Source organism: Camelus bactrianus, chromosome 32 (assembly GCF_048773025.1).
Source record: "Camelus bactrianus isolate YW-2024 breed Bactrian camel chromosome 32, ASM4877302v1, whole genome shotgun sequence".
Taxonomy (NCBI): domain Eukaryota; kingdom Metazoa; phylum Chordata; class Mammalia; order Artiodactyla; family Camelidae; genus Camelus; species Camelus bactrianus.
The window spans coordinates 15,146,705-15,166,698 of record NC_133570.1 but is presented as its reverse complement, the minus strand read 5'-3'; the positions used below and the strand labels follow the sequence as shown (position 1 = coordinate 15,166,698).

Genomic DNA, 19,994 nt, shown 5'->3' with positions numbered 1-19,994 from the left:
AGAATCCTTTAACATACATAATCTCTTTAGTTCTTTCTCACATGCACATTTATGATTTATGATGAGCATGTGTTACTATATCTAAATTAGAGATGAGAAACTGAGATCCAGAGGGGTTAAGAAACATGCCCCAGACCACAGAGCACATCATGGGCAGAGCCAGGAGGAGAAGCCCTTTTCCACTCCCCACCCCGTGCTTCTCCCCTCCGGCTCTCTCAGCCCAGTGCACAGAACCCCAACTGGCTCTCCCCACCAGCTCCTTCAAGAGAGTACTAACTTGATTATGTGGATTCTAAAACGTCTCTCTTGCTCTCCTTATAGATTTTCTGTGAATGATCCTACTTCTTTTTCTATCTTGTCTGATTTTCTCCTGCCTGACCTTCTCCTGGTTAAAAATCTGGGGGAAAATGACGGACTCCAAGCAAGTCATCAAGAATAAATCGAAAGTGAGGTTCACCCCAAATCAGGAACCTCTTCCATCCTCAAATAGCTCCCAGGAGCCACGACAGGAGAATGACAACAGTAGCTCTTTGCCAAAGACCCCTGTCCAGACTGAGCCAGCCTCCAGCAAAGGTCCCAAAGATGCCTCTTGGCCAGGAAACTCTCAGCCACCCCCACAGCAGAATCCCCAAGGAGACCCCCTTTTCTCCTGTGACACCTCCCCGGCACACCAAGCCAATGGGACTGGTACCAAAGATGTGGAAGCCCCGAATACCAATGACTTGTCCTCACCAGCCAAACCCCAGGGCCAGCGAGCCAAAATCCTCTCCAAAGAAGACAAGAAGCAGGCGCACATCAAAAGGCAGCTGATGACCAACTTCATCCTGGGCTCTTTTGATGACAACTCCTCCGATGAGGACTCTGGCACTGGCTTGTTCCGAGAGTCTTCCCGTAGGGGCAGCCGGCCCAGCCTGGGGACCCTGTCCCTGGAGGCTGCTCTGATCACGGGCGAGACTGAGACCCCCGTCCCCACTATAAGGTAATGTAACCTCTGTCCTCATAACCAGGAGGCATAGAGTTAGGGTGGGGTCCGCACCCTTCCCCGCTCAGCCATGCCATCAGCTGATGCCAATGCTTTGAAGGTAGCTATGTGAAAAGCAGAAGACATAAGCCTACCCTCCTTCCTATCAAAGTCATTTATTGAGCATCTATTGCATGCACAGGGCCCTGTACTAGGAAACTGGCTTCCTAGAAGATCACGGTCAGGTTGGGGAAGATGACCTTGTGTGTGACTACCAGTTATAATTTAAGCAGAATGAGCTTAGGCTGCCAAGAGCCAAAGGGATGCTGGTAGCCCAAAAGGAGGGACAGTTTCCCTGCCTCCTGATGTGACATTCATTTATTTGTTCGCTCATCCAATAGGTAACTAACAACCATAAAACACACCTTCCCTCAGGGATGCCTTAAAAGTGGAAATTCAAATACTGTAACCACACCCATCAATGTGGTTTTTGGAGGCAAATACCTACAGGTCCATCACAGGTGGGACTGTCCCAGGAGTGCAGCCAGTGGTTTCATTTTTGTTGTTGTTGTTGTTATCAGGCTTTGCCACCTGCCACCTGCTGTCCCAAATGACAAATGTATCACAGTTCCAGGTAGAAGACTTGGGAAATATGGGAGAGCAGAAAGCAGAAAAGAGCCACCAAGCATAATTTCGCCCGGCAGAAAGAACCTCGGCTCTGTCCCAGTGTTCCTTCCTGCCTCCTGCCTGTTTTTCCTCCCTGGGGGCGGGATCTCGCTGGCTATTCTTTTAAGCACCTCTTGCACGCTCTCTGCGAAAATGGGGGAAACCTGGACGAGGAGATGGGCTCTTCTGTAGGCCTCGTGTCCCCACGAGCTTCTTTTAACCCTGGTTGCTGGAAGCTGGAGATAGAGAAAAGAGAAAGTGCAGATACTCCCCCTCTACTAACCATCTTTAGGGGAAGACTATTTGGAGTTTCTGGAAGGAGCAAAGGAACAGAAGGCTTAGGGTTTACTGTAAAAGTCAGACTTCAGAGCTGAGTTCACCCCTCACCGCGTGACCTTGGACATGGCTTGTCACCTCTCCCAGCCTCAGTCCCTCATCTGTAAAATTTTGAAGGGATTGAGTGGGAGAATGTTTGTAAAGTATGCAGAGTTTGGTACACAGTAGGTGCTTAATAAGCAGTAGATTTCTCCCCAGCTCCTTTCCCACCAGCACCCACTTCACCCAGCACTCAGATTTACCCAGAGTTTCTCCTACCCTCGCTTACATACAGTTTATATAAATTACCCATTTATCCCTTATAACCATGGTACAAGGCTGGTGGTGGATCCCCGTTTTACAGATGAGAAAATTGAGGCTCAAAGGGGCAAAATACCTTTTCCAAGATCACACAGTCAGGAAGTGGCAGAGCCAAGCTCCAAGGCCAGGTCTGTCGGATGGCAGGACTCAGATTCCACTGTAGCACAGTGAGCTCTTTCTAAAAATCTCCAACCTTCTCTTCCCTCCAAACCCCATTCTTTGCCTCAATGTGGCCATTCCAGCAGGGATTAGGGGAAAACAGTTTATTAAACCCATTCACCCAAATGGACGAACATCAGAAATTATGTCAGACTGGATGTCCAATGGGAGGGGAGTTGCTTAGTGACATCTAAGTAGGAGGGATGGTGAGATACATTTATCACAAGACGGATGGTCCTAGCAGGGAGGCTGGAAATGTACAAACAGGTAAACCAATAAGACAGTCCCTGAGTGTGTTCAGTGCCAGGAAGGAAACAGGGTGCAAGAGAGGGAATACCTATGGGGATCTATTTTAGAAAGATGTGGTCAGGTCAAGGAAGAGCTCTTGGAAGAGGTAACTGTCAGCAGTCCAACAGAACTTTCTACCATGTTGGAATGTTCCAGAATGGAATGTTCTAGAACTGTGTTGTTCAAACGGCAGCCACTCATCACATGTGACTCTTGAGCACTTGAAATGTGGCTAGTGTAGCTGGAGAATGAATTTTAAATTTAAGTCTTAATTAAGTTAAATTTAAATTGCCTCTTAGGGCTGGTGGTTATTGTCTTGGACAGCACAGATCCAGTCCTAATGAATAAGGAAACAACCGTGTGAATTACTTTTACTGGTGGTAATTAAGAACTTAATCAAGCAAGTAGGCTTGCCAGAATAATTAATAATTATATTATTATTCTCTCCTGAGTCTTGGATTCCTAGAAAGTTGTGAAGATTAGGGTACTTAGGGAGAGAATAATGCACTTAATAAATGGTAGATTAAAATGTGGAGGGGGGGACAAGACTCTCAACTTCCTTCTCACTGTCTTCCACCACCATTTTGAAGGATCTTTGCTGGTTATGCTTTAAAAAAAAAACCCCAGCTTTTCTGGACTGGCAAATTTACAAAGGTAAAAGATACTTAACTAGGGGCTTCTCTTTGCGTGGCTGTGAGCCAAAATATTAAATGAATTTTCTGCTCTTGTATCTTCATTGCATTAAGGTTAGCATTGTAGGCAAAATTATTTATCTCGCCTTGTCCCAGCAAAGGACTAGGGGAGGTGCAGAGGGATCTCATTTTTTTTTCATAAACCTGAGGCACCAAAGGTAGAGATGAAGGTGCATTGTGGGGTGATGGGGCACAGGACTGCAGTGCTGTGTGACCTTGGGTAGGCCCCTTTCTCTCTCTGAGCCTCCAGTTCCTCATCTGCAGCATGAAGAGGCTGGACCAGACTCCTGAGGTGTGACCCTGGTCATAAAGCTCACTGGGCACACAGTTCTTTTGACCCCAATACATCTGCTTTTCAGAGTTGAGAATTTTGAATTTTAGCACAAGGGGCAACTCAGGTAGTTCTACTGGTTCCTCCTCAGATACTGGCATTTCTGTGAGGAACACTTCCAGCCCCAGTTGAGTCCTGGCATCAGAGGTCTCTGATGTGTCTGTTGTTTCTGATGGACTGGCATGAGAATCCCACGTGGAAGTATCTTCAGGGACTCAAGGCCCACCCTTAAAGTATTCCCTGGGTTCCCCCCGTTTCTTGATTGAACACTCTGATGTGTTATGAAACTTAATCGTTCCTTGATTAGGTCTTTAATTTCTGTATTTATTTACTTGGTTGTTACCTGTCTACTGCATTGGACCCCAAGCTCCATGAAAACAGGGCCATATTTATGGGGTCTTCGTTTTTCCTTACTGCCTAGCCTAGTGTGGGTTCACGGTAGACTCGGAAGAGATACTCGCCAAATGCATCAATGAAACAACCCAAACTTGCCAAAGACAGAATTCTGAATTTCTGTGGCATGTAAGACACTTGATGAACGAGTCTGGGGATGAATGAATGGATATGAATGGATGGATGGATGGATGGGTGGTGGTGGGGTGGATGGATGGATGGATGGATGAATGGATAGGTGGATGGATGGGTGGATGGATGGATGGATAGATGGTGAGTATATGAATGAATGAATGGATGGATGAATGGATGTGGATGGATGGATGGATGGATGAATGAACAGATGATTAGGCATTTTGTTGTCCCTCTTTAGCAGCAGTAAAATTTTTGTTTTCATAAAGTCCTTTTTGCATTAATCTTGTGACTTTGTAGAATAATTCTGAGTGTTAAACTCCAATTTCAGACATTTCTTCTGCATTTAATATAGTTATGCAATCTCACCCTTCTCTTCCATTTTCCCACCTGACAAGGGCTGGCTGCGATTATAGATCCAATGAGTGTGCCATCTATTCAGGGCTCGCCTCCTGTCTCTTTTCTTTTGAGTTCATCTCAGGCCAGGTTTTGGAACTTGACCTTGGACTTGGAAACAGCCCCCGAAGATTGGAATTCCCATGCAACACTTTGGAATGGAGCTGTTGAGAACGTTACATAGTGTGGCAAAATAAGTCGCTCATTTCTGTGAAATGAAGGTTACAGGGCAATCCCACTTGTTTAACAAGCAGCGTAGTAGTTAGAACACGATGGACCAGGATAAGTTACCAGGTCCAAAGCCATGTCTTTATAGCTTGTTGCCCTAATAGTTCTACCCCGGGGTGTGCATGTATGGAATGAGTAGAATGGGACAAGTTCAGGATCTCACATCTGCAGTCCTGAAATTTAAAGTTATGAAACGTAAGCTGATAACACTGGTGGTGAACTCACATTAGCAAAATCTGCCTTGAGTTGGTGCAAAGGTTTTTATAGGCTTCGTTTGTCCCATTGGGTGTGAATATTTCTGCCTTCTGCTGGTGAGATATTAACACCATCATATGTAACTTCAAGCTTGACCTTCCTGAAAAAAAAAATTCCCAAACTCTGAAATATTTTGGGCCCTGGGAATTTCTGATAAGGGGTTGTGGGAATGTGTAGAACATTCCTTGGTGCACAGTAAGCACAAAAATGCTCGTTCTTAATAAATGTGTGTGTGTGTGTGTGTGTGTGGCTGGAGAGACTGTGAGCTGTGTCTCCAAATAGTTAACAATCCTGGTCTTCATGTGGTATGATTCTGAATCATTGAAAACTTCTTCTGCGTTTTCTAACTTTCTGTTGTAAATGTCATTGGTATAAGAAGTTTGAACGATGTTTAATAGTAAAAGATTATAGAAAATATTGGGAGGAAAAAGTGAACCAGTCATCTCACTTTCTAGATAGAAAGCTGAAACCCAGAGAGGTTCAGGGGTCCATCCGAGGCCTCCCAGCAAGATAACCATCAGCCCCGAAGCAATTAGAACTCAGACCCTCAGCAGATACAGATCAGAAAGTGTTGATGCTGCTGCTAACCTGGGTCCCAGGAAAAGCACCTCCCCCTTCCTCCTTACCTGTTCTTTCCATTAGTGGGAACAGTTAGGGATGGGACAATGTATCAGGGAGCCGTTTAGCTGGGTGACCTTGGGGATGTCACCTACCCTCTCGGCTGTTCCTTTAGAAGAGAATTCATTTGTAAACAATTATTTTATTGCTTTTTTTTTCCGGTTTGCGATCAACATAAGCTACGTTGACTATTCTTGCAATGTTTTCTAGGCAGTGTTCCAGATCTTTTTTATTTCTTACAACTACTTGGAGAAGCATTCATTCATTCATTCTCACTGAAATCAGTTTGCCCAGGTTCACATCGCCAGCTCTGGCACCCAGGGTAATATATATCTCGGTGTCATTTTCCCTGTCTGTATTATGGAAATAAAAACAGTAAGATTTCTGAGACGACTACATGAGACAAAGGCACCAAACAGCCAGTAAATGTCTTACCAGAAGGCAGCTTACTAAGGGTCACAGAGCAGCTGGGTCCTTCCTGTCTTGGAGGCACTTTAGCAGGGGACCCAGGAGGTTCCAACTCAGGTGCTAGAAACTCACTGGAGGGGACAGAGCCGGGGGGTCATGGAGCAAACAAGTCCTTGGAAGCAGAGGTAAAAGAATAAGCAAAAACAGGAACTTGGAGGCCAAAAGTTGACTTGACTGCGGGGGGCATTTACCAGGCACCGTGGTGACATCTGACTCACATTTTAAATAACCCATATTTTCCACCACTTCCCTATGGCGTATGTATTCAAGCACATGAATTGCTCGCGAGTTTTTCCTAGCTGTCAGTTTGTAGGGGGATGCCATCCTAGAATTATTCTACTTCAGGCAGGGGAGCTGGGGAGCCAAGAGGTCTTTTTGGAGTCTCGGGCATCACTCTCCTGGCGCCCAAGGTCAGCGGTGGCTCCGCGATGGGCGGGTCCGGTGTGGGGGGCGGTTGGGGGGCTTGGAGCCCGCTGTAGGAGACGGCGGGGTCCGGCTTTGTCTGGGGACTTGGGGCGGGGCCTTCCCGGGAGGCGGGGTGCGCTTGGTAGGGGCGGGGCCTGGAGGGCGCGCCTGCCGCGGACACTTGCGCGCAGGACGCATTTCGGGATGGAGAAAGCCCGGCGCCGAGTGGGGTTCCTGCAGGCTGCCGCGCCACCCGGCCCAAGGCCCTCGAGGACCGTGCCCCCGCCTCCCTGTCGCGACCTGGTTGGGCCCTGGGATCGGGATCTGCTTCAAGGGGTAGGGGGTGCATGCCCTGCATTCCAGCAGCAGCCTGGTGGGCGGTGGGACAGTCATTATGAGTCCTGCCAAGTGCAAAGTCTGTTTCCCTGATCGCAAAGTAAAGTAAGTAAGGCTTCAACTTTAATGACCTGTTATCTTTTGTAAACTTATGCAGTCTCTCCCACCCACCCCACCCCCGCCCCCGCCCCCCAGTAAAGACTAGCTGCGTGTCCTCTGATCACCCCCCCCCCACTTCCCCGCCCCCACCCTAAGAAATGCAGGCTTCACTTTGGCCGCTGGGGAGATGGAGCCTGCCTTGCAAACACTGGCTGATCTTGGCCGTTAAAGTGGAGGCCGGACTTGGCAGTGATGTTGATTGGAGGAGGGCGCTCCGGAGGGCACAGATGCCTCCAGGTTGACGGTTTGGGGCGGGGGGGGGCGGGGCACGCTTTCCCTCTCTTCCTCCCTTTATCCTTGACAAAGGTGATGATTGCCGATGGCAGGTCTTTTTAAAGCCTAGTGATGGGGGTGAATCCACGTGCCCCTGAACAGGCACACATTTAAGATTATTTTCTGAGCAGGTTAGTGTAAGCATTTTATGCCTGAGCGCTTCTTAGCACCACCTGCTTGATTTCATTTCTTGTCTTCATTGTATTACATTTAAAAAAAAAAAATTACCAAAGTGATGCTAACTATGTTGTTGAAAATTCGGAAAATTATAGATAAGCAAAAAGGAAGAACAAAATCACCCATGCCCCTCCCCTGCCATGGTTTTTATTAACAGTTGCTGTTTTTGAAGTCTTTTGGGGAGGGTACAGTTATGTTTTAATTTATTAACTCAAATCACAGCCAGTTTTTGTGTGGGCTGGGAGCAAAGAATAGTTTTTAACTTTTTCATGGTTGAAAAAAATTGGTGAGATGTGAAAATTACATGAAATTCAAATTTCAGTGTCTGCAAATACAGTTTTTCTGGAACACAGCCACGTTATGTATCATCTAGGGCCGCTTTTGTCCTTCAGGGGCAGAGTTTAGCCGTGGGCTAGAAACTGTCTGGGCTGTAAGACCTAAAGGATGTACTATCTGGTCCTTTATGGAAAACATTTGCCAACATTTGTTCTGCAGCATGCTTTTTAGGGGTCCATAGTGTTCCTTTAAATGGATACACTTTAAAATGTATAAACAATCTCCTATAAATAGTGGGTATTTGGACTCCTGTCAGACACAGCGAGGAACAGTCTCGTAGCTAAGTTGCTGTCTCTGTTCTTTGTTCTTTTCCCAGGATGTATCTATCTAGTCCACAAACATTCCCTGAACGCCGCCTGCATCTGGAAGCAGGAAGCAGGAAGGGACACAAAAATGTTTGGGAAACATGACCTCTGCCTTCTAGGAACTCTTGATCCAGTTGGAGAAGGTGTTTTCTTAGTAATTCAAATTCAGGGCCCACGGGGCATGGAGGGGAGCAGCAGTAATTAGCTGCTACCATTTATGGGGTGCTTTCAGGATGCCAGGCTGCTTTGTAGATGTGAGCTCATGTGAGGTTTGCAACACCACCAGGGGACACTAAGTGGGTGCTGTCATCCCCACTGTACAGATGAGGAAACTGAGGCTGTCCTTGTTGGTGAGAGCATAACTGGGATTCATGCTCTGAAAGCCTATGGTTGCCCAAAGGGCTCTCCATGGACAGTCAGGTTCTACTGCATTACGGCTCAAATAGACTCTTTCAAAATAAAAGACCCTGCCTAATGTTGGACTAGTCAGAAGACTACAGGACTCGACTGGTAACTGGTTACTGTGGCTGGTGAGCTTGCCGGGGAAGTGAAGACTCTTAGAGCCAGAAGAGCCTCAATGGTTGTTTAGTTTCTTGGATGTGGGGTTCAGAGAGGGCAAGAGATGTATCACAGATAGATGACCAGCCTGCCAGGAGAGAGGCTGACCCTCCAGTTTTTCGGTCCTTCCACAGAGGAAACTAACAAGGCCTTTGGGGGATACCCTCCTTGGAGTGCTCAGAGCTTGTCTGAGTAAAGGGACTGCAGAGAGCAAAGGTCCCAGACTTGGATCATGGTCTTTCTTGTGCACTAAGTTTTTTTGTGGAGCGTGGAAGTCACATTTCTTCCACATTTGGAGCCCTAATTTAACTGGTCAGGCCAAAACACTCAATTGTAGAGTACCCAAAGCTGGCCACCTGGTCTACAAAGTATACATTTTTCCCTGATCTATGAAACTATTAACACACATAGTGTAACCTATAAACTCTTGAATCACATTTAATGGTACACTTTAAAAGAATCACTTTCACAAACCACTTTTAATACAAGAGAATAAACTTGCAAGAAATTGGAATCGTTCTGCCAAGTTCAAGCCATGTAATCAGCGTATTTATAATAATATGAAGATGCTTTATTGGGGTCACTGCATGGTTCCTCTCTTACCTTAACGTTGCCAAAAGATGGAGATAGATGGCCTCCCTCTGCCACTGAGCTGTGTAACCTTGAGCAAATGCCATCAACCCTTTGAACCTCGGTTTTCTCATCTGTCAATGGGGCTGACCCTAACTGGCATTTCCAGGGTTCTTATGCCCAGCACTTGAGGGGCACTGGCCTTGAGTGCTGTCCCAAGTCAGAACAAATGTTTGCACAACCAGTAACAGTGACAACAGAATTCTGTTGCCAAGGAGGCTTATGTAGTCAAGGGGCATTTGAGTTCCCGTCCTGAAGGCCTGGGCCATCTACTTAGGAGCCAAAACTAATAGGAAGGCAAAGTCCCAAATGCTGGCCAGCATCCTGCGTCTGCAGACAAGGCCAGAGGTCAAGGACCAAAGAAATGAACGTGGGTCTGAGTGGTTGGAGAAGCCCTTCTCGGAAGAGACTTTGAATTGAACGGGAGGAAATGAAGTTGAGACACAGAGGCAGAAGAATCTGGTCTTCAGTGAGCCTGACACAGCCCTGTTATGATGTCACTGCCGAAGAGTCCAGCTCAGGACCAAGGCCAGCTGCCCGTTGTTGATCTCTGGGTGGGTCTCACTCCTGCGTGCCCATTACAATTTCCTGGGGTGGGGTGGGGTTCGAAAAATGTAGATGCCTGGGCACTTCCCCCCTACAGACACACACACACACAAACACAATCTCTCCATCCGTAGGGATGCTGATTAATTAGTAGTCCGGGCATTAGTATTTTTTAAAGCTCATATGACAGACTATACAGTTGGTGCTGTAAACCGAAGTTGGCACTTTTCATAAAGGGCCAGATAGTAAATATTTTAGGTGTTGTGACCATATAACTGTTGCAGAAAAAATGTGTTACAGCTCAGTGTTACAGCTCAGTTGTGACAGCAACCTGGATCCAGGCAAGAGACCAAGCAGCACTTGGAGAGTTGGAGAACTCAGGTTTATTACACCAGCGGGCCCAGAGGAGTTAACACTCCAAGCTCTGGACCCCGTCTGTAGGTTTACACAGGCTTTTATAGGCTGCCAGTTTACACTTTGCAACATCATATGCAAATAAGGTATAACAAAAGTTGACTAATTAGGAACAAGCTTTGTAGAAATGGACCAGTCAGGAGGGAGAGAAATAACCAATCAGGAATGAGGGAAATGGACCAATCAGAAGTTAGGGAAATAGACCAATCAGGAGTGAAGGAAATAACCAATCAGGAGTGAGCTCAGGGAACCAATAGAATTTTAGGGGTAAGTCCCTCTTTTCCTAGACGTAAGCCATTTCAGAGGCAAAAGTGAGATAGAGCCTCTGGACCAGGGAACCAGGTGGTGCTGGCAGGATAGTAGTGGTCCTGCCTGGGGATCCTGCCAGTCTTTTATGGGGCTTCCCACCTCATAACTTCCGTCACAGCTACTCAGCTCTGCCTTTTCCCGCACAGCCCCTTTAGACGATGTGTAATCAAATGGGCTTGACTGTATTCCAGTCCCACTTAACTGACTGTGAAATTTGAATTTCATGTACTTTTCACGTGTCACAAAGTACAATCCATTTTCAACCATTCAAAAATGTACCAACCTTTATTAGTTTGTGGCAGGGGCGAAAGCAGGTGGCAGACTGGATTTGGTCCTTGGGCCCCAGTTTGCCGACCCCTGGCCCAGCCAAAGTGGCCGTCCCAGGAGGCGCTGAGGGCGTGGGCAGCGTGGGAAATTTCCAAGGGTCCACTTACCTGGGAGCCCAAAGATGAATTCAGATTGACCAGCCTTTACTGCATTGTGCAATGCCCTTTCTTGTTTACTTGCTGCGTGATCATAATAAGGTCTTTACTTCCATCAGGGCATCAGCTTAAAGCAGTTACCATCCCTATTTTACAAAAGAAAAGGGAGGGTGAGGAACTTAAGAGCTGGTTAATGCCAGGGCCCTAGCACTAGGCACCTCAACTCAAGCTCTCTGCTGCAGGCCACGCCCAGTGCTAAACCCTGGACACGTGCTCTAGGAGACAGATCCTATTAATATTAATATTTGCATCCTATGAGGGAACCAAGGTACAGCGTATTGAAGCAAATTCCCCAAGATTACACAGGTCATATAGTAGATTCCAGATTCAAAGTCTGGGAGGATGGTTCTGGTCTATTAGGGTTTCTCACTTGTGGCACTGTTGATATTTGGGGCTCTGTTATTCTTTGTGGTGGGACTGTCCTGTGCTTTGCAGGATGTTGAGTGGCATCCCTGGCTTTTACCCACTGGATGCCAGTAGCACATTCCACCTTGTGACAACCAAAAATACCCACAGACATTGTTATGTGTCCCCAAGGGAGCAAAATTGCACCCAGTTGAGAACCTGGGTTACATATATTGTCTCTCAACTGTAAGTGCTTGTTTTTTAAAGTCCAGACCATACTTACTTTCATTTGTCTCAGATAGCTTTCTGCCTCAGAATTAGATTCTAGGGGTCAGAGAGAGTTGGATTGGAAGCCCAGCTCTGCCACTGCCAGCTGTATGACTTGAGGTCAGTGGGCCTCTCTGAACCTCAGTTTCTTCATCGGGAGCCTCAGATGAGGACCTCACCCGCATAAGGCTTTGGGGATTCAGCAAAGATCCACCTGTGCCCAGTCTATGGTGACAGTTGAGGATGTTTATTCCTTCCTTCCCAGTGCAATTCTGCCTGGTCTTGTGCCTGGGCAGCTGGCAGTGTTTGGCGTTTGGCTGACAGCCCTGTTGCGTAGTTGACTGCACCTGAAAGCCGTTTCCAAAGTCACCATGGAATAGGTCAGTCTCCACACTGGCCTTGAAACGAATACCAGCCAAAGGTCAGCCCTCCAGAGCCAATGTTGATTGGCCTCCAACTTTGCCAGAAATGGATAAAAATAACCATTAGCCTGGAGACTGACCCTGAAGCAGAGTCACACCAGCAGCATTATGTGTTCACCCACCTACTTTGTTGTGACGGGTTTGCGACCCAGCAGGTGGCGGGGCTGTGACACCAGTTTTGAAATCAAGACGGCGACCATGAATGTTTTTCCCAGGCCACGGAACAGTGTTTTCTGATGGTTGAGTTTTTCTTTGTCGCGTTTTAGGTCAAATGGCCAAGAGTTTTAATGTTGTGTATCTAAAAATGGAACGTCTGAGTCTTTTGAAACCAAAAGATCAAGCCAGCCGGTTGGAGAAGGCCACGGACAGAGTGGAAGAGCAGGTGGTTGGGAAGGAGACCCCGGGCAGAGGAGTGGCCTTTCTTGGTTAGATCAGCAGCCCCTGATCCTCTGGGCATCACTGCACTGAAGTAATATAGAGTTTACCGTGTGCCAAATGTCATCTTTACTTCCTGTATATACACGTATTTAATCCTCACAATCCAGTGAGGTACATGTTATTGTCTTCATTTTATTTAGTTGAGGATACTGAGCGCCTTACCCAGTACACACCAAAATGGCCGTGGCTTTCGGCATCCCTGTTACAAAATTAATAGCTTTTTTTTCTTACTGAAGATCACATATCATAGCAGAAAGTTTAACAAATATAGCAGAAAAGAAGAAAACAGAAACCACCCATAATCCAACCACTTTGAGAAAAACTGGTATTAACATCTCGATATCTATTTCCCTGGATCAGGGGTCTGCAGATTATGGCCCTCAGGCCGAAGCTGCCTGTTTTCTAAAGACATAAAATTCTTAAACTGAACTGCTTGCTAGTTAACAGAATGTAATTAATGATAAAAGCACTGTTCACGTTACTAAGATGTGAGTACTTTCCTAAGTCCTGTTGTGTTTCTGCAGTTCAGTCCTAGGAGGTCTTAGAAGAAAAGCTACTTGCAATTTATGGGAGGCAGGGAGGCCATCTCAAGGGTCAGAAATCCTTTGTTCATTTGTTCACCCTTTGGGGCAGCGTGTGTAAGCCCAGCTGAATGGAGAAAGTCTGAATTGAAAATACATACCCTGTTATGGCATATCATCACGATGGCTTTCTGTCATTCATTTCTGGTATTGTTCCCTGGCCTAGGAGTCTGATTTTTCATTTCTGATAGGTAGTGACTACGAGGGCAAGGGGAACAGATGGCAGATTTCTAGAAGCTTTTTCCTGTGGGGAACTGTACCGGATGCAGACTTCATATAGCAGAAAATACCCACACCCAACATCTCCTAATGTGACAGAAAGAGCCCTAGTCCTGCCGACCTGCTGGGTGAAAGAGAAAGTCCGGTGTGATAGAAATTGCCGCAGTCCTGCCGACCTGCTGGGTGATTCCCTTTGTCTGGCTGGGCCTCAGTTTGCCCATCTGTAAAATGAAATTTCTCTCCCCAGTGGCTTACTGGCTTCCAGCTTTGCAGTTCCTGGTTCACAGTGGCGTGCTGGCAGTGTTCAGTTTTTCACCAAAACTTTTGGTCCCCTGAACCCACTCATCCCTGGCCTCCCAAGATGCCTGGTGACACCCCTCTGAGTGGTGACCCTCCAACTTAATGCCTGGCGGGCAGCTCTCTCCCAGCTTGAATAGCCCGTTGCCAGGTTAAGGGTGTGGACTGAATGTGCATATCTGATTCTGTTCCTGTCCAAACCCCGCCAAATGACAACAAAGAGATTTTTCTTAAAGAGCCAGAAACCCCATCAGGCCTGCCAGAGGGGTGATTAGCAATGACCTTTTGGAAGCCAGAAAGCAGATGAACAGGCAGCCACTGGCTTAGCAGAACCAAGAGGGTCAAGTTGTAAGGAAGCAGTAAGGGAAGCTGAGAACCTCCTGGATCTGTATCCCCTAAAAGGCACAGGGATTGGCAGCATTGGATGCCTCTGCGGCTGGGGTACCAACGTGAGAAGGACTGGGTGAAACACTCCTGATCCCCTCATCTGCTCTATGTGGCTGGGGGATGCCCACTTCCACCCTAGTAGAAGGCAGAGTGTTCGTTCTCCAGGTCAGGAAAAACAGAGGGTCTTTGGACTGGGGACTGATGGGCACAGCGGAAGGTGTGGGGCCTGTATCCCAAAGAGGAAGATGGGTGGTGTCTAAGTGCTGAATCCTGAAAGCTGCCCTGCCCCCAGACCTGTCTCAGTAGTTCCGCGTCTTCTTCCCCTGCCCCCAGGCTCCTGGCCATCCTTCATCCTCCAGGCAGAAGACCCAAGGACTTCTCACTGGGGGAGCTGGACCAGCCAGGGAGGACAACTCTAAAGATACTTGGGGTTCCCCAACACACAGCCCTCCCAGGTCACACTGCTCAGGGTCCAGTGGCCTCACCACATGCTCAGCACTGCTCATTAGCCCTCCAGTTCCCACTGTTGGTCACAAGGAAGTGACCGAGGCTTACCAAACATTTAGGTGCAACTTCTAGGATGAAAGGCAGGCCCCAGACGAAGAGGGGACACAGGAAACGTGGGAGAAACAGAACCCGTGTCAGGAGAAGAGAATCTGGAAAAGCTATCATAAATTCCCTCATCAGGGGAAGGACAACGCTGTACACGTAGGAACAGAATGCACAGAGAAGGGAACGTCTGCAGACCAAAACCAAGCTCTTGGACATTAAAAACATGGTATTCGAAGTGGAAAAACTCCACTGAAGTGGAGATAAGGCTGAGGAAATTGCCCAGAAGATAGAAGAAAGGAGACAGAAAATAGGAGAGGGGAAAAATACATATACTAGTGGGCCAGTCCAGGAATTTCAATATCCAGATAATAGAACTTCTGGAGAGAATGGAGGCAAAAAAAAAAAAAAAAAAAGAAGAGTCAGAGAAATCACTAAGGAAATATTTGAAGATAAATTCCAAGATCTGAGTTTCCAGACTGAAGGAGCCTGACAAATTCCCAGTCTTACTGATGGAAGTAGACACATACCTCAGAACATCCCTTAAAACTGAAGGAAAGAGAAGATGCTCTTAAGTTTCTGAATATGACAAAACAGATCACCTACAAAGGATCAAGGATCAGCATGGCTCTGGTTCTAGCATTCTTGGAAGCCACAACACAATGACACAAAGCTTCCAGAACTCTTAAAGTTTTTCCCTCCTAGAATTCCATGCACAGCCAAATGGCCGGGTCCAATGTGAGGGCAGAAGGAAGACAGTTTTTAGAACCTGCAACGCCACAAAACATTTACTCCCCTGAACACCTTTTTTTTAAGAAAGCCACTGAAGGATGTCTTCCCCTGAAACAAGAGAGTAAGCCAAAGAAGACCAGCTCATGGGAGGCAGCAAACAGACCCAAGAGAATCAAAGGGAACCCCCAGGGTGATGGTGGTAAGGGAACCGAAGCCAGACATGTTGAGGGCATCGTTGTCGTGCGCCATGTCTTTGTACCATCTTTTTAACTGGATGAAATGACTGGAGGATACATCCCAGCAAAACAAGGGAGTCCACCAAGAAAGATGGAGCCCTGTGATCTCCTAAATTTGGGATTAAGCCTTGAGGAAAGGGAAGGGGAGTCCTAAGGGTGTGAGCAAAGGGAAGTCCCAGTTGGTGGTTGTGTAGGGGTTTTAGAGAATGGGGTCCGAATGAGAGGAGACAAGAGGGATGTTGCCGATGGAGATAATAATGGAACCGGTCAGTTATTTTACATGTGCTAGGAGGCTGAGGAGTGGGATGAATGAGCAACAGATGTGAGGAAACCCAAGTCAGTGAAAAAAAAAAATTAACTCTGGGGGGGAAAGAAGGCAAAAAGAAAGGAAATCTGGTAAACCACAACCCTTGCTTTTGAACAATGACTCCTAAAACACCGAATACTGAATTTCAAATTGCAGTATACCTGTATTGAGAGATCGGGGAAAGGGAAGCAGAAGGGATGGCCATGTAAGAGTACTAATTCCACATCTGTCAAGATAAGAAGCTCATAGATGGATGGTGTCTTAAATAGATGACTCACAAGATAATATACACGTATGATGCAGAACCGTGGAGATGTGTTCACGCAGAAAGTCAAACATGATTTCCTCTGGGGTGGGCTTCCGGAGGGAGGATGGGGCAAGGAACTTCTATTTTGCTGTTATACCCTTTTTTGTTTGCTTTCAGTTTTTAGAAGGAAATTGGTACACGTATGGAAAAGTGAGTGAAAGATACAATATGGTTCAGCAAGTGTTAAGTATTAGAATGTGTGGGTTTCCTCCCTGATCATAAACTTGCACTCCTGTTATAAGCATTTTTGTATTGTCTGAGTTCCTAAATGATGAACATATAAAGAATGAATTTAAGATTAAATATCAAAATTTACAGCTTGGGGCAGGTCAGGGGGTCGTTGCTGCTTTATTTGTGGTCTGGCCTCTTGAGTCTCCTTGCAGATTGCTTCAGGGTCCCTGGAGAGGGACTGCAAGGCAGCAGGGGTCTGATAGGCTTTGGGTTCTCCATCCATGTGGATTTCATAGGTGCCAGGCACCCGACCCCCTTCTGGAGCATCCCAGACTCGCTCGCTCACGGGGTCTGACCTGTTTCCTCGCAGATCCAGCATGTCGGGACTCCACCTGGTAAGAAGAGGCCGGGAACAGAAGAGGCTGGACCTGCACAGAGACTTCACTGTGGCTTCCCCAGCTGAGTTCGTCACGCGCTTTGGGGGGGATCGGGTCATCGAGAAGGTACGGACGGGGGTCCGAGCACCCAGGGTGGGGTGGGGTGCGTGAACCAGCTTCAGGCTTCAGAGAAAGGCCCTCCCCTTCACCTCTTCGGGGGGGGGGCCAGATTTCATCAGCTTTCACCCTCATGACGGCCTAAAGCGACAGGTGCATGACCCCCCGTGCCACAGAGGAGGAGACGGGCTGCTGAGCAAGGTCGGGAGCCCCCTCCAAAAACCCTGGGGTGGGGGGAGCTTCATGCAGGGGGCGACTTTCTAGGTTCCTGGGAGGGGAGCTGAAAACCCAGCGCTGCCCTTCTGAGGCATACAGCCCCTTACAGGAGGGCAGACTCGGGTACCGGAATGACAGTGACCAAAGGAAACAGCTGATGTAGGCCATTTATAAAGGCTTTTCACATTGTTTCCCGTTCCACCTGGTGAAGGCCCTGACCACGTGCTGTTTGGTCATTCCTGTCGTATTCATGGTGAAGCTAAGGCTCAGAGATCTGACCTTGGCTGTCCAAAGTGATCCAAAGTGACGTAGGTAGTTAAGTGCTGGAGTTGGGATTTGAACGCAGGTCAGTTAGACCGAAAGACCTTTTTCTTTCCCACTTTACTTGAGGGTAGCAGCAGCAGCAGCAGCAGTAATAATAATAATAATAATAATAATAATAATAATAATAATAATAATAATAATAATAATAATAATAACAACAACAATAATAACAATAATAACAGCAACGGCTGCAGTTAATTGAGGGTCTACTCTGGGCAAGGCATCCTGCTGACTGCTTTACGTCAGCGCATCTCATTTAACCATCCCCACAGCCCTGTCAGTGGGTATCATTTTACAGAGGAGGAAACCGAGGCCCAGATGAGGGAAGTGGCTTGCCTGGGTCTCACGGCAGGTCAGTGGCGGAGCTGGGATTTGAACCCCGAGGCCACGCCCACACTGCAGCGTCATTAGTACAGCATCTCATACAGGCTCCCAAACCCAGTTGCAACTGGTCTCGCTGGCTGAAAATACACATCACCCACCCCCAACCTACCCCAGACTCTCGGAGTTAGAATCTCCCAGGTGAGGATCCAGGAGCTGTATGTTTGTCACACCCTCCAGGGGACCGGGTTGCATCAGCCCAGCTGGTGGTCGTGTTCAGTCCTCAGGAGCTGAGAGGCTGGCTGAGCCCGGAGCTGCTGCAGGGTGGCCTGTCCCCTCTCCTGGACCGCTCGTGGGAAAGCCGCAGCTGTGGGGACTAGAGCAGCAAGCTGGCCTGCAGCAGCTGTCTCCTTTGTGGGGCTGGCAGAATGTGCTGGAACAAATGGGGCCCAGGGAAACTGGGCCATCCTGAGGTCACTGTAGCCCTTCTCTCTTGACCCAGCCTTGCTCTGGTTATAAGGCTGACAAAGCCAGAGCCTGGCTGGCCGTCATCACTCCCTAGGGGGACATTTTTGGAAGGAGAGAAATAATGCTGTATCTGCTGTGACCACTCTTGGGATGTGACACTGGGCTCAGAGTCCCCTTCTGTAAAGTAGAAGCGAGCACATCCCAAATCTTTAATGAGACTTGTCCTTTAGGGCTGCCATGGAGATCAGTCAGTGATAGAAGGGCCTTAAAATTATGGACTTGCTATAGAAGTCGGAGCTTTGAAGCCATATACCTAATTTTTTTTTTTTTTTAGCAAGAAAGCTAGAACTTAGTTTTATTTCTTAGAGACCAAGCTGGGAGGTTAGCCGGTCTGAGCCCCTCATGTGAAGATGAAGCTCAGAGAGGGAAGGGATCTGCTTAACGCTACACAGCAAGTTCAGGACACAATGAGAATTGAAACCAGGACCCCTTCTGTTGCTGGGGACAACCAGCATTACTGCCTTTTCTCCTTCCCCAAACTAGGACCTTTAACCTTCTGGATGCAGAGGCAGCCACATGGGTCAGTTCAGAGCACATGTGGAGGGCTAATGAGTCCCAGCTCTGCCACTTAATAGCTTTGTGACCTTGGGCAAGTATCTTAACTCCTCTGAGTTTTAACATCTTAAACCCCAAATAGGGATAATAATACAATCTCTTTCAAAGAGCTGTTTGTGAGGATGAAATGAAATAATGTTGGTGAAATACATTGTACTGTAACTTGATATATATATACTAAATACTCAGAAAATGTTATGTGATCATGAAGGTGCCAAACAGGACTCAGAAATCATCCATCCATCCGTCATCCATTCAAGCATCCATCAATCCATCCTTCATTTGCGCTTCCATCCATCCATCCATCCATCCATCTGATCTTCCATTAGACCATCCATCCTTCCATTCACCCATCTCATCATCCATTTGATCATCCATCCTTCCATCCATTGCATCATCCATTCACGCAGCACCAGACTTTGAGTCCCTGCTTCGTGCTGGGCTGAGTGCTGTAGAAATTCAAAGAGGTACCGTCGGAGGCTCGTAGAGGTGAGATGAACCCGGGAGTAGCACGCAGCCTCCAGTACAGGTGGATGTGCAGCTCTGGCCCCTTCCTCATGTTCCCCTGTCCAGGTGCTCATCGCCAACAATGGCATCGCCGCTGTGAAGTGCATGCGCTCCATCCGCAGGTGGGCCTACGAGATGTTCCGAAACGAGCGGGCCATCCGGTTTGTAGTCATGGTGACCCCCGAGGACCTCAAGGCCAACGCAGGTACTTGGGCCCTGACCCCCTCCCCTTCTGCCTCCTCTGTTCATACCTGCCCTGCCCTCCTCCATCCCACTTGGCCCAGGTCCAGCCTGGACCCCAGACAGGGTCCGGAGTACCTCTGCTGAGCCCGTATTTATTTCCCCTTTCTTCTTTATTGAATTAAAATATCTGCTGATAACAAGAGCGACCCACGTGCCTTATAAAAATGCTAATAGTTAACATGCAAAATGAACATCTCACCTTTGAGAAACGTCCATGTTACAGTAGATTCGTGTCTTTGTTGGTGTCTTTGTTTTCTTCAAACTACCATATATGTTTGTCCGTGGTTGCCCTAGAGTCTTCATGGTTATCCTTTCAGTGGCCCTGTGGTTGTGTCCTGCAGATGTTCTGCCCTTGATTTTGGTCTCTCAATCGTTCCTCCCTTTTCTCTCCTCAT

The 19,994-nt window shown here is 47.5% G+C and overlaps 1 protein-coding gene across 9 annotated transcripts in view; it reads left to right on the top strand.

Annotated features, from left to right (window-relative positions):
* Positions 1–19,994, top strand: part of ACACB (acetyl-CoA carboxylase beta) — a 96,809-nt gene that overhangs the window by 10,870 nt on the left and 65,945 nt on the right. For 4 of the 9 annotated variants that reach the window (XR_012503573.1, XR_006727884.2, XM_074356013.1 and 1 more), the window contains exons 2-4: positions 322–979; positions 16,782–16,914; positions 19,423–19,561. Coding sequence is in view for 7 of the 9 variants with exons in the window: in XM_074356013.1 (XP_074212114.1) it covers positions 333–979; positions 16,782–16,914; positions 19,423–19,561 (919 nt within the window). In the remaining 2 variants the exon portion in view is untranslated. Of the gene's footprint in view, positions 1–321; positions 980–6,823; positions 7,070–8,225; positions 9,957–16,781; positions 16,915–19,422; positions 19,562–19,994 lie in introns of those variants that run through there. The other 5 variants (XM_074356015.1, XM_010963567.3, XM_074356016.1 and 2 more) reach the window with 4 other exon arrangements.